Source organism: Pollicipes pollicipes, unplaced genomic scaffold (assembly GCF_011947565.3).
Source record: "Pollicipes pollicipes isolate AB1234 unplaced genomic scaffold, Ppol_2.1 Scaffold_4881;HRSCAF=5763_pilon_pilon_pilon, whole genome shotgun sequence".
NCBI classification, from domain to species: Eukaryota; Metazoa; Arthropoda; class Thecostraca; order Pollicipedomorpha; family Pollicipedidae; genus Pollicipes; species Pollicipes pollicipes.
The window spans coordinates 5,597,162-5,610,490 of NW_023596576.1; the positions used below are offsets into that span (position 1 = coordinate 5,597,162).

The window sequence follows — 13,329 nt, forward strand, 5'->3', positions numbered from 1 at the left end:
TAAGCTTGATGCATTCAAGTGTCTAGATGAACAATGTTGGGATTTGAGCACATGCCTTAAATATATGCGACGAGCACTGTGCCGGAGAGTGGTCAAGCAAATCAGTGCAAGCTATAACCACCAGGCTGCGGCCATTGACAGCGGAAGGGCGCTGCAATTTTCAAGGCTTCCATTCACAGCGCTCATCTGCCATGCCAGTATGCCACCATGGCGTGTCGTGCATCCAGCCTCAACCCTCCAGCTCCTTAAACCACACACGATGACGAGCGATTATGTATTGTGCGCGCACGGTGCGGATGACGATTGGGATGACGGCAGAGCGGTGGGCGGGGCGTCACCCCGCCAGCGGGTTGGCGTGGATGGTGACCCGTCGGATGCGCGTGTCCGTGGTGGGACGGTAGTTCTTCGGGTTGACCGTCAGTTTTCTCCAGCTGGTCCAGCGTGTCCAGGCCGTCTATCACTCTGCGGTGCAGCAACAGGTGGCCACATTCGATCAGCGAAGGCAGTGGCCTATGTGTTACATGGATGTCTTCACACGCTTTCTCAGGAGTATACCGATCCGATTAAACATATTCTTGCTTATATGGGCCTCGTCGACCTACTTCACAATCGATACGGAGGCGCAAGGGATCATGTGAAGATGAACACGAATCATCATCGTCAATGGATTATCCCCATCAGAGGGACACCTCAGCAATGTATAAATCTATGAGAGTTTTCCGTAGCTTTCGTAGCAGGATGAAACGTTGACCAAAATTCACGTATTTGGTGCCACTTACTTCGCAAATACCGTGTATTTCAGGTCCAGGTGCGGCTGAGGGGCGTATGTGATGAAGAACTGACTGCCGTTCGTGTTTGGCCCATTATTTGCCATGGAAACCATGCCGCGAACTTTGTGCTGTAAACAAACGACCACCATGCGCATAGTCAACAGCAGTGCTGGGCATGAACACGAGGAGCCGCGGAAGCAGTGCACCATCCATCAAACTAAGTGCTTATCCAATCTGAACATGGCCAAATTTTGTTTTAAGGTATCAATTTTACATGGCTCTTGTGATCTGATGCCTTCTCTGACATTTCTTAGGTCTGTTGGAAACGAATCTGTCGTCTGCTATCCTAAGATTGTATTTGTTGAAGTTTATTTATACTTTCAATCAGCATTTGCCGCGCAAAAAAAATAGTGGATTTGGTGCTCGTGTCCCTTTGACAATTTCAGTTCATAACATGCATACCAAGACAACGCAATGTTTCACACGCAGTGGCAATCAAGCCAAGTATATGCGACAATGCCAGACGTATTGCCGTACAACACTTTTATTCTGCCTCCGTGTTCTAATATACAAGCAACCATTATGATCAAGGGCGCACAGATCCTTCTTGGTATGCACATATTTTGACACTTCAACGATCAAATACGAAACGACACAGCATCATTAAAAACGAGTGCGCAAACATTCGGCAAGTAAACAGCAAACACTAGTTCAGGCCCTGCGCACGACATCGGACCAGCAGCCACGACTCATATGCACCCCAATGTCGCTCATGTCGGCTTGAATATTCGCACATCGTGTTACCCGCGCGTGCTTGCTCCTTCAAATAGGCACTAGTTCCGTAAAATGAACACCAGTTGAAACACGTACCGCCCGACCAAGATCCTCTGCACAAAATCAAACAGCTGAGGCAGGACAAGTATGTAGGTTCCAAAGTGCATTTGTGAGGAGCATTACGCATATGAATAAGACAGTAGTAATGGCCCAGCCCTCGTCGAAAAACCAGACGAGTGATATCTCGAAACATGCCTTCATCAAAGTGAACATCAGTTTATTTCGATGAAGGCATGTAGCCGAAATTTATATATACCTAGCTCTCCATTCTCCTGGTTATTCTACGAGGAACGGGGCCATTACCACTGCATCATTTAGATACCAAAACAAGTATGGATATTTGGGAACCAGTGTTCTCCATGTCTGATCTGGATAGGTCCTGTAGCTACAGACTGAACTCACCTTAACGTTGTCCGTTATCTCATCTTCAAATTTCCGATTCCATATTGAAGTGCCGCCTTTTCCCGTGCCAAGAGGATCACCGGTCTGTACCATGAATCCCTTGATATTGCGATGAAACAGGCTGTCGTTGTAGTAATCACTTCCGCATAGAGCCAGGAAATTCTGCAACAGCACCAGAAGAGTAATTACATTGTTTGTCCGAGCTGCGTTTTACAACTTCCCGCATCAATCTGATACAGTGTGTATTTCTTCGACTTCGCCATCTTGCAATCAGAGCGGCCGCTGAACACTGCAACTACTGAATGTGTGCGGCATGCTCACTGAAATGGTCAAACATTTTCTGAACATTCAAGACAAAATCAATGTACCACGGTTCACGAATTTTACGGCGAGTCGCAAATGTGTCAGAGAGGCGATGTTAAAACGCATGCTGCTCAAGCCACTTCAAACTTGAAACGTTAAAACCTCGACAAACCACTATGCGCTGCTGATGTACGGCACACACGTCCACATTTCCGAGTTATTCAGTAATGCTACGAGGATTAACTTGTTGACACGACTACACGACCTATGTGAGGGCCGTGGCTACAGATTTTGCCATTTCCAAATAGTTTTTCGTCTTCAGCACGCAGTGAAGCGATGATGTTTGAAGATGGGCTGCACGAAGATGACGAACGTTTGCCGTTCGGTCGGTGGAAGCAGTGGAATAAAGTATTTTTATTTCACCCAACGGCTGTATCATGTAGCATGTATTCCAAACCGTCGTAGCATCGACCCCTTCACGACGGGACACGTTCTGTGTTGGCGCTTGACCCTCGGCGGCAGCGCCTGCAGCTGGGCGGTATTGGTACTTGCTCGCTTGCTGCTTTGCTCGGTGCTGTTTTGAATATTCGACTGCAAGTTCCACTCCGTTCATGCCAGCGGCCGAATGTAATAGATTGCGATGCTTTCGGAAAGATTCTGGAGGAGCTCGCGCAGGGGCAGATCCAGGACCTCGTCAGGGGGGGGGGAGGGCACGCAACATTGTGGGCCCCATAGAAGCCCCCCCCCCCCCCCGAAAAAGATGTTTGAAATCCAGCAGTCACTCTTAGTATGCTTTTTATAACGCAACTCATTTAAATGTGCTTAAATGCATCTAAATGTCCCATAAGACGTTGACGGGACGTAAATGTTCGACAAATGACGTAAAAATGCATCGGCGCATATCCGACTGCTGCTCTATAGCTACGACACACACACACACACAAACACATGCACGCACGCACGCACGCACGCACGCACGCACGCACGCACGCACTCACGCACGCACCACATATATAATAATATATATATATTATAATATATATATATATAATATATACGCCAACAGACGAAACCTGAATGATCATCGGTGCCACAGTGGACCCACAAAGAGTCTTCCGCCGACAAGTATGGGGTCCGCAAAGCAAGCGAGAAGAACGCAAGACCAACGTGATAGGCTCCTGAACGATCGGAAGTGGCCCGGCAGGCTGACGTATAGGATCCTGGCCAAAGCATGGACCCTTTGAGCAGTGGGTCCAGTGTGCGTGTGTGCACCCTTGTGTTTGACCAGTGTGTGTGAATGAATACCCCCTTGAGATCAAAAGTGCCCGGGCACGTTTAACGGAAAGGGCCGTAATGAGAGTGAGGGGTCCTCCGCAAAAGAGATGAAAGGGGAAGAGCCCTAGGTCAAGGTGCAGGGCTCCTGAGCATCCAGTGGCTCAGTGTCTTACTTTATATTGACCTCAGCAACAGCAGAAGGCCCTTCGTTGAGAAAGTGGAAGGAGCCCGGCACCAATATGAAAGGCCCCTGAGTAACTGAGTGTACCCGGAATAGAGCGCCCCAACAAAAGCGTATTGACCTTTTCAGGCAAGTGGGACGAATACATGGAGGACCCCTGATCGACCAAGAGAGCCCAGGCATGCTGGCAGATAGTGCCCCAACAGCAGCGTCGCACAGCTCACCGCACACAGATCAAGGGCAACGTGGGAGGCTTCTTAGCGATCGGAGTGACCCGGTGAGGAGACACATAGGGCCCCGCTACAGCGAAGGCCGCTGGACAGCGTAATGACTCTGCTCACGGGCCTCGCTTTCGCGTGTGACTGTTTTTTGGTCGCCTGGAGACCCAAAGACGTCCAATTTCGTTGTTTTGTGTTTGAAAACTGAGTCCGTTCGCCTGGTCATGGGCCCCTTCAGAGCCTATGGGTCCGCTCGGGGCACAAGGGGGGAGCGCGGTTCCGTGTCCCCCCCCCCCCCCTCCCCCGGATCCGCCATTAGCCCGAACAGTTTGATAGATGGGAACGGATAGATGACAAAAACATACGACCACCTATTTAAATACAAAGTACCCGAGAGACAATATGGAGGGCCCAGGAATGACCGAGTGCGCCCAAGCAGGTAAACAGATGGGGGCGGGGCCAAAAAGAGCGTAGGAAATTCCATTCAAATAATAGACACACTCACGACACAATGCGGAGGGCCCCAAACGATCGAGTGCACTCCAGCAGGTCAACAGATGGGACTCCCGCCAAAAGCCCTCCATCGGAGCCCTCTTCCCCCTCTTTCATCAGATGGGACCCTCCATTCAAATAGGAAGTACCCAAGACCAAAGATAGATGAAACCCGAACGATTAAGCGTGCCACACCAGGCTATCAGACGAGGCCCAAACAAGAGCGTGGGGCCTTCCATTCGAATAAGGAGTACCCAGGACCCAGTGTGGAGGGCCGCCGAATGATCCAGTGTACTTATGCAGGCTATCAGATGGCGTAGAGCTCGATATTCAATTTCCAATATCAAATGTGTACGGCCCCCGAACAATCCAGTGTGCCCGAGGAGGTGCACAGATGGGAACCCCGAAGAGTCCGTAGGGCTCTCCATTCAACCAGGTAGTACCCCGGACGCAATGTGGAAGGCCCCGGAACGATTGAGTGTGCCTAACAGATGGGCCTCCGAAAACAGCAAGGGCCCTCCATTCAAATCAGAAATATCCGCGGCACAATGTACAGGGCTCTCGAACGATCGAGTGGGCCAGAGAAGATTCACAGATAGGGCCCCCGACAAGAGTGCAGGGCCCTCTGTTCAAATAGGAAGCACCCAAGACCCAATGAAGAGGGCCCCGAAGGATCCGGTGTGCCCGAGCAAGTTATCGGATGGGAGTCCCAACAAGAGCGCGAGGCCCTTCATTCAAATATGAAGTACCTAAAGCCCAGTGTGGAGGACCCCCGAAAGACTGAGTGAACCCAAGCAAGCTATCAGATGGCCCCGACAGAAGCATAGGGCCCTACATTTAAATACAAACAATAAAAAACATTTAAATAAAAGACTTCGTCTGTTCGCCCAGATATGGGCCCCCTCGGAGCCTAAGGGCCCCTTCGGGGCCCGAAGGGGCATGACCTCTGCCCCTCTCTGGATCCGCCCCTGAGTTCGCGAGATATTTCAGCAGGATCCACTTAGCTTCATTGCACGATTACGCCGTGAATGAGAAGGTGGATCGAATGGCAGACACTGCCATTCACGCACCCAACGCTGGCGCTGCCGTTCGTGGAAACATGAGGAGACGGAAACCAGGCCAGCATCCGGAACATTCCATGTCAGTGACTTCCGGCGCATGAACGGGCATCTGGAAACTTAACATTTATTACCGGAATGAGCTGCGTAAGAAGATCAGTGCCACTAATTTCCCCCAATTCACCTTCCGTTAAGTTTGTTGCCGAACAGGGCAGGATTCAGTTTAACCGCGTCTGGCCCAGATTATTCACACACAAAACATTATGTATGTTTCATGGGTTGTCCAGATAAATGTCGACCGTTTACCCATACTGATGTAATGTATTGGCCCATCCAAGTTCATTGCTAGACTCGACTTCGAGTCGACATCATAAAGCGCTTCGCAGGAAAAACAGGCATTCAAACACTCATGCAAACGAAGCACACTCGACGTGGCAGAACAAATATACGCACGGCTCTGGCATGTAAAAATCGCACCAGGCCTGGCCGAGATGTTGTTTGAAGAAAATGCGGCTACAGACGACATCTGAATCGACGTCTGTCCGACTCCGTGTGGATTCGAGATACACTACGGTTTATTTGAATGGCCCTTTTATGACATCATGAATGCCAAGGTGACTTTGAAACACTTTGCCCAAAAATTTTCCCATTTTTGTGAATGTGTACCTAAGACACTAGAGAAGTTTAGGTCTTCAGAAGGGCAGGGTTGTGAACTGCATTGAATAGTCTTGATGTGGTTATTTCATGTTTATGATTGACATGAATTTCCTACTACTGGCTCAGTTCAACCTAAAACTACTTGGCAATGGCTATGGCAAACCAACATTCAGGGCACTGTCTTCCAGGCATTTTCTGTAAACATTCTGTTTTGGGAGTGAAACTGGCAAGAGCAATCCTCCTGTTCCTTTTGCTTGTTTGCTGGCTTTTACCCCTCACTATGGGCTGCCATTCTGGCAGGTCCCACAGTACACACATTGAACAAATATTGTTGTTCACTTTAGATGTGCAAAACTAACCTGCTATAACCTGCAACTCAAAAAAAAATTGTGCATCTGATTGAGCAATGGTTGCCATCTTCCTTCTGTGTGTTCATGTTGAACAATTTCCTGAGCATTAACATTTTAGAAACTTACCTCACATGTCTTTGGACACTGTTCACAGAAGAGCTCCATCTTGATATCTCCCAAGTCTGTATGAAGTGTGACAGCCTGCAGAAATTCACACAGCTTTTATAAAAAGAAAACAATTCATTTCTAACTTGCATAACTGCATTTATGTACAATGCATCAAAGATAAAATCAAATCATGTTAAAATAAAGTGTGTAATGCTCATCATTATAGCTATCAGAGCACATGAGACACCAGATACCATGATCTGAGAATATCAAAAAGTAGAATTAAAACTGATTGCAAAACAAAAAGTAACCAAAGGACTACAGCATATCATTCAAAAGGGGTACAGCTTCACGAAATGAGTTAAAGGGCTGAGGTATGGAAAATGGCTTAACTGGCCCAAAATATGCCAAAAACCATGTTTCTCCCTGGATTTGGTGCACTTGCTCAGAGTTCAATGCAGGATGGAGCCAACATTGGTGGGGGCAAGCTTCAACCCCCCAATTAGGAAACTATTATCAATTATCAGCTGCATAACAATGAAAAAATACACACTTGATAAGCTTTAAAATCTTGAAAGAAATGTTTCACATTTGTGGGGGAGAGAGGGCTGACCAGACATTTCCTGATCATAGTGCACAGGAAGTACTGAATAACTAAAATAATTCCATGACTTGAAATGCTCCAGCCTCTTATCATGGAGGCAAAGTTAAACCAGATGATTTGAATTTAGAACAGATAAAAATATGCATACCATGCCACCACAAATGGCAACAATAACATTCAACAGCCTGTTTGCAAATCAACACTGCCCAGTCAGTGATAGCCTAGAAATGAAACTGCACAGTAGGACGTTATATGACTTAGAATTGTCTGTTCCGCTGCTACCACATTCAGCATGTCCTGTTCAATCACTGACCAACAACACATACGACAGCTAAAAGTAGAACAGCAGAGCAATAATGCATCAACCAAGGCAAGCGGCGGACAATCGACTTTAAAAAATCCGCTGTAGGTATCATATTCACCATATCGCCGACAAGCCACCCGCCTCGTTCTTCCGGGCACATACAAGGCCCTAGAACAGAGTAGGGGCACACACACTTCGGTATGCGCAATGTGATAAAGCGTTCTGGAAATCGTCTGTGAAAAAATGTCCTTCTCGCGTAGGAAACGTCTACACTGATTTACTACCATATACAACGTTTTCTCTGTTGCACATAATGTGCATTGCTTTACATGTTTTTTTCCACGCGCCGGCCAGTGGCGGCGGATTTCGGGGGGGGGGGGGGGCCGCCTCCCCAAATCTGGGCAACATATAACACTGACTCTACGCCTGGTGACGCATGAAAAAAGCGATGTAAAAATTAGGCTGTTCCACTCTTCTCACACGTTCCGGTTTCCAACAGACCATGAGTTCTTAATAAGGTCTATCGTGATAAAAAACGCGCTACGCAGTCTCACTGTTGCGATGCAACGCAACAAAATTCTCTCCACAATGCATTGTCAGCACATTTCATCATGCGGCGGTCGGCAGCCATCTTGAACGTAGCGCCGTCCCGCGAAGATTGGCAACCGATTATTTTAAAACTCTTATCACCCTATTTTGTGTATATGATTTCATCTGCGGCGGTAAATCTGGTGGCCTCCGTTGGTTAAATATATATATATATATATATATATATATATATATATATATATATATATATATATATATATGTATATATATATATATATATATATATATATATATATATATATATATATATGCGTGTGTGTGTGTATGTGTGTGTTTATAAGGGAGAAGAAAGAGAGAGAGAGAGAGAGAGAGAGAGAGAGAGAGAGAGAGAGAGAGAGAGAGAGAGAGAGAGAGAGAGAGAGAGAGAGAGAGAGAGAGAGCGTGCAGTCGTCGGACGACAATGCAGCCTCCTCCGTCTTGTATATAAATTGAACGCGGCTCAGAGTTATGATTGTACAGCCGCAACCGTGGTGACCGGCCAATATATTGTAATATTATAAGGTAACAAGGTAGTAACACAAGGAAGACAAAACTCAGTGTTTACGATCACTGATGACGCATGCGATGGAAGAACGTCCTGATAACTATGTGCTTTAAAGTAACGCCTTCAAGAAGCCACGCTGGCAAAAGTCAGCGGCGAATTCGGGAGTTTTTGGAGCAGCAGTCTCTGTGCCGCCCACACCTGTGCAGTGCTCTATTGCCCTGCTGTGAGTAGAGCTTTGCAGAGGAGACAAGCAGGTGGCAAACACATTTGAGCTGTTTGAAAAATCATGGCAATAGCAATGGCGACTTATGCGAATTCATTCCAGTTGTTTGGAAACACTTATATCACTTGCTGGCTTTAATGGTGACTGCAGCGCTTATTTAACTTAATTGAATCGAAAATATCTGCGATGATATTGCGTTCAACTGTCAATGCGTATCTGGATGGTAGTTCAAGCGATAACTGATCCAATCGTTCATTTGCAAGGGTTTTCAGAAGTCTTTACGAGTGGCACTAAAGCTGAAAACTTGTCCACTGCTCATTAACAGACAGATACTATATATATATATATATATATATATATATATATATATATATATATATATAGACGAAGACAAATGAGCCCGCGACCTTGCGCGCTCGCCGTTGTGGAGGCGGTCCTTTCATACAACGCATTTAAAGTGGTAGTCTATTCCATGTCAGTATGAGCATCTCTTGGTTGCCACACTGACGGCACATAACTCCGCCATTCGAATCCAGTACCATCCATAGCTCGTCGGAATGATCCTGACAGGCCAAACTACGCCCAAGTTCAGTTCGCCCCTGAGTTCACTGGAACGTTCCCGGTTGATCTATTTCATACATTGACTCCGTTGACACCACCAGTGTCCCAGCGCTGCCTACCATTGGTTCATTTGTATGACGTCAGGAAACACTTAACGGTGATTGGCTGTTCGCACGGATCGACCAAGAGAACGCGGAATAGGTCGAGAAGGCTGCAGAAAATTCGTGACGGTCATGGAGGTGCTGCCACGTCCTTTAAATTCGGCGATTTTCTTGTGCTGAACTCAGAGCGGTTTCAGTTGCCTGGCAGGCTGCGTGTGCTGTGGAGGTGACATCCAGAGCTTCTCTGTCGACATGGATACATTTTTGTTCTTCGAGCCCCAGGGTCGTCGGTGGACGCCGCGCCGTGAGATTGGCACGTTCGGGCCTGTGCAGGTCTGGGACCCGTGGTCGGCGTTCGGTGAGATTGATGGACCCGTGTGGCGTCCCTGTGCGCACGGGCAGGGCGTGCGGCCGCAGCAGTGCCTCAGAGCACAGCCGCAGAAGAAGGAGGAGTCCAAGAAGCCGGAAGGCTTTCACCTGACACTGGACGCCGCCGGCTACCGGCCGGAGGAGGTAAGCGTTAAGCTGTCTGACAACGTTGTCACCGTGCGAGCCCACCACCGCGAGAAGACCGGCGGCGGCCTAATCAGCAGCAGCCTTGTGAGGAGGGTGCGCTTGCCGGAGCACGTGGACGCCAGCGCGCTGACCTCGCGTCTGACCCGGTCCGGTCAGCTGGTCCTGGAGGCGCCGCCGGCCGGCGCGCCGGCTCTGGAGCTCTCCGAAGGTGACAAGAAGCCTCCAGTGACAGCCGCCGCCGCATCAGGGGAGGGCAGCACCGAGGAGAAGCAGCCGGAGGCCGCTGAAGTCGGCGAGGCGAACGCTGACGCCACGAAGACAGCCAAGTACCAGGTCTCTGTGAACGTCAGCGACTTCAAGCCGGAGGAGGTGACCGTTAAGGTGGACGGCGGCGTGGTGATCGTGGACGCTGTGCACGAGGAGACGTCGGATGAGGGCTGTTCCAGTTCCCGTCTGCTGAGGAAGTTCGCGCTGCCGCGGCATGTGAACCCAGACCATGTGACCTCGCGGCTGACTCAGGCCGGTCAGCTGATGGTGGAGGCGCCGGTGATGGCCGCGCTCCAGCCGCCTAAGGAGGGCGCCGTGGAGACGGAGGGAGCGCAGCCGGCCGCACTCCAGTAAGGCAGCCGTTGGCGGACCGCGGCCTTCGTCTTACCTTTCAGCAGTTGCTTTTGCTGTTCAGCCAAGCAGCGTTGGCGTGGGCCGGCATTTAGAGCGGATACGCGTTTATTTGCCACGATATTGTTATGTCTTTAAATGATGCTCGCAAATACATGATTTTGCTTCAGATGTTTTTTTTAACGGAGCTATTGGGGACAGAGGACGGCGATGAAGCGATGGAAGGCTGACTGGCTGCGGAACAGGGTGCAGAAAATGGTGACCCGAGAGAAGCGTCGTTTTGCTATGTCATATGTCACTGGTCTGAGCTCACAAGTGACCTTTGTAATGATATCACGCTTGGTACTGCCGACAGGCTTTCGAACATACCTGCCAGCGCTTATGCACTCGCTGGTTTTTCACTACGTAGTGCATTCGAGCCGAAAAAAATTGTTTCATTTTGTGTTTGCATCGCCGTCAATCAGCATTCAGATGTCCTCGCTTCTCCGGAGGGACCTACTAATTTCGTGAGAAATGTCTATTAGAGCGGGAGGTCAGCGGGCAGTGGCTCCCAACCCCCAGACACTCCCAGCGCCGAAAGTCACTGGCTGCTAGCGTGACCTTTCGAATCTTGCAGAGCAGCCTTGGTCAGGGCCGCGGGCAATGACCTGGCACCGCCGGGGAAAACCCAAAGGGGCAGCTGAAGCAGTGATACGTGCGCCAGCTAGGACCGGGAGCCCGCACACAATTTCGATGAATTCAATATTAGGTGCCTGCACACAGTTTGATCTGCAATGTCTTAGGAACTTACCCCGGTATATTAAATATCTAGCTCCTGTGAACCGGATAGATGAATCACATGAATCGTCACAGCAAGCACAGTAAATCGACAACCTAGGCGCAAATGTTCTTCAATGCAATTTTGTACTCGTCACGATTGTAATGTTTGACATTTACTCTGTGTTACTTCAGATGTTCAGCGAATTCGCGAGGGATGCTATTCACATAGAAAAGACAGAAGTAATGGCCTTAGAAAAAAACCAGAAGAATGGAGATATAGATGGGTTGGGAATTCGGCAACATGCCTTTGTGGACTTCTGTTACTGTTTTGATAACAGGCATGCTGCCGAAATATCAACCCATCTATATTTGCATTCTCCTGGTTTTTCTCCGGGGAATAAGGCTAGTAATACTGCCTTATCCGTGCGACTTCACTTCGCGGCAGTACAGTGAGGCCCCTGTGATCACGGGCACACTCACGAGCGCGGCCGAACGGCGCTGTTCCGTTGACCTTGTCCTTGACCTTACGCTGGCGACCTTGCCCCAGGCGGTCGGCCGGGCCAGCTGAGCGTTTTGCCCGGCCGCCGAGCGCGCGGACGCAACGGGTGTGTTGCTGACGCACAATGCAGCAATCAAAAACTAAAATATTTGGGCGTCTCGACCAGGAGTGAGTAAAGAGTGGGCAGGAGAATAGCATATTTCTTAGATGGTGGTCATGGCTCCATCCTCAGGTGTCACATGGAACCACGACTACCGAGCGGATTGGGTTCAGAAGAAACGCTGCCTGTTAAAACCTCTAGTGCTCGACTTGACTTCCCGTACTGACAGCCGTGTTTGGAGTTATGACACGGGTGGGGACCCGTGTTGCAGCATAGCTCACGTGCTAGCCTTTCTAGCGTACATTTCTAAAAGCCTTCAGAGGGTATAGGTGTGGGGATGACTGTCCGTTGTAGCAGGCTACAAGAGCATATGCCGATTGGAATAAAGCTGGCCACTATCAAGAGGACCCAACATGAGCACGCGTTCGATGCTATCGTACATAACACATATAATTATTTCTTTCACCGACCACGCTTCAGCATTCCAAACGGCAGATGGCAGTGGAGTGCAAATGCAAAGAGCGCACCCCACGATGTTTGCGACAGGTGTGCAGCTGCGTTTGGCAGCCTTGCGTCACAGCCAGCGCGACTGACACATGCGCTAATGTTGAGTAACGTCGGGTGAGGTGGGGCAAGACGCCCCGCCAGGGTGAAACGCCCCATCAAGATATCTTAGAATTTTAAAATTTCCGGGGAAACACTTTCTGCCCTGTTAAACAAACAACGTGGTCAGTATGCTGGCAGATAGTGACGGGGCTGGTTGATCACGTTGGACAGATATAGGTAAAAATGTGCTTGTGAGTGTCTTCTTTCTATTTTTGGGTTCCAGTGCTAAGTGAAGGCAATCGTTTATACCACACTGCAGTTCAGAATCGTTAATGCATATGGAGAGATCATAACTTGGACCCAAAATTGCGTTACTGTTTGGTGCTGAATTCGTGTTGGTTCTCCGTTCTAGGCGCCGCTGTCTATCCGAATGACTGGTCGGAGCAGTACCCACAATAGGTCGTGAGGTAAAAAGCCCCATGGGGCGTCTTGACCCATGTGAGCCTTTAATTGCCAGTTTCCTGTTATATCGGCTTTAAATGACTAGTTGACCGTAGTTTAATCTGGTTAACTACTTTAACACTTTTAAGGGACAGAATTTTGAGGATAAGCAATGGCAGGAAGATAATGATATCGGCAGTTGATTCACATTTTAAACGTAGAAATTTGGTTAAAGTTAACAGTCATATTATTTTTCATATTGTAATTTGGCAGCGTGCAATTAAAATGCCTTTTTGTTTCAGGTATGGTGCGGACA

The 13,329-nt window shown here is 48.8% G+C and overlaps 2 protein-coding genes across 2 annotated transcripts; one reads left to right on the forward strand and one right to left on the reverse strand.

Annotated features, from left to right (window-relative positions):
* Positions 1-312: 312 nt before the first annotated feature.
* LOC119101301 (peptidyl-prolyl cis-trans isomerase-like 3) lies at positions 313-7,774 on the reverse strand. Its single transcript, XM_037224593.1, is given in 6 exon segments — positions 313-424; positions 426-462; positions 780-898; positions 2,007-2,168; positions 6,667-6,741; positions 7,675-7,774. Coding segments are annotated over 6 exon segments (525 nt in total). The 5' UTR covers positions 7,717-7,774; the 3' UTR covers positions 313-334.
* Positions 7,775-9,708: 1,934 nt separating this feature from the next.
* Positions 9,709-10,839, forward strand: LOC119101848 (uncharacterized). The gene has a single exon (XM_037225270.1). It carries the CDS (start codon positions 9,787-9,789, stop codon positions 10,669-10,671), a length of 885 nt encoding a protein of 294 aa, XP_037081165.1. The 5' UTR covers positions 9,709-9,786; the 3' UTR covers positions 10,672-10,839.
* The last annotated feature ends 2,490 nt before the right edge of the window (positions 10,840-13,329 follow it).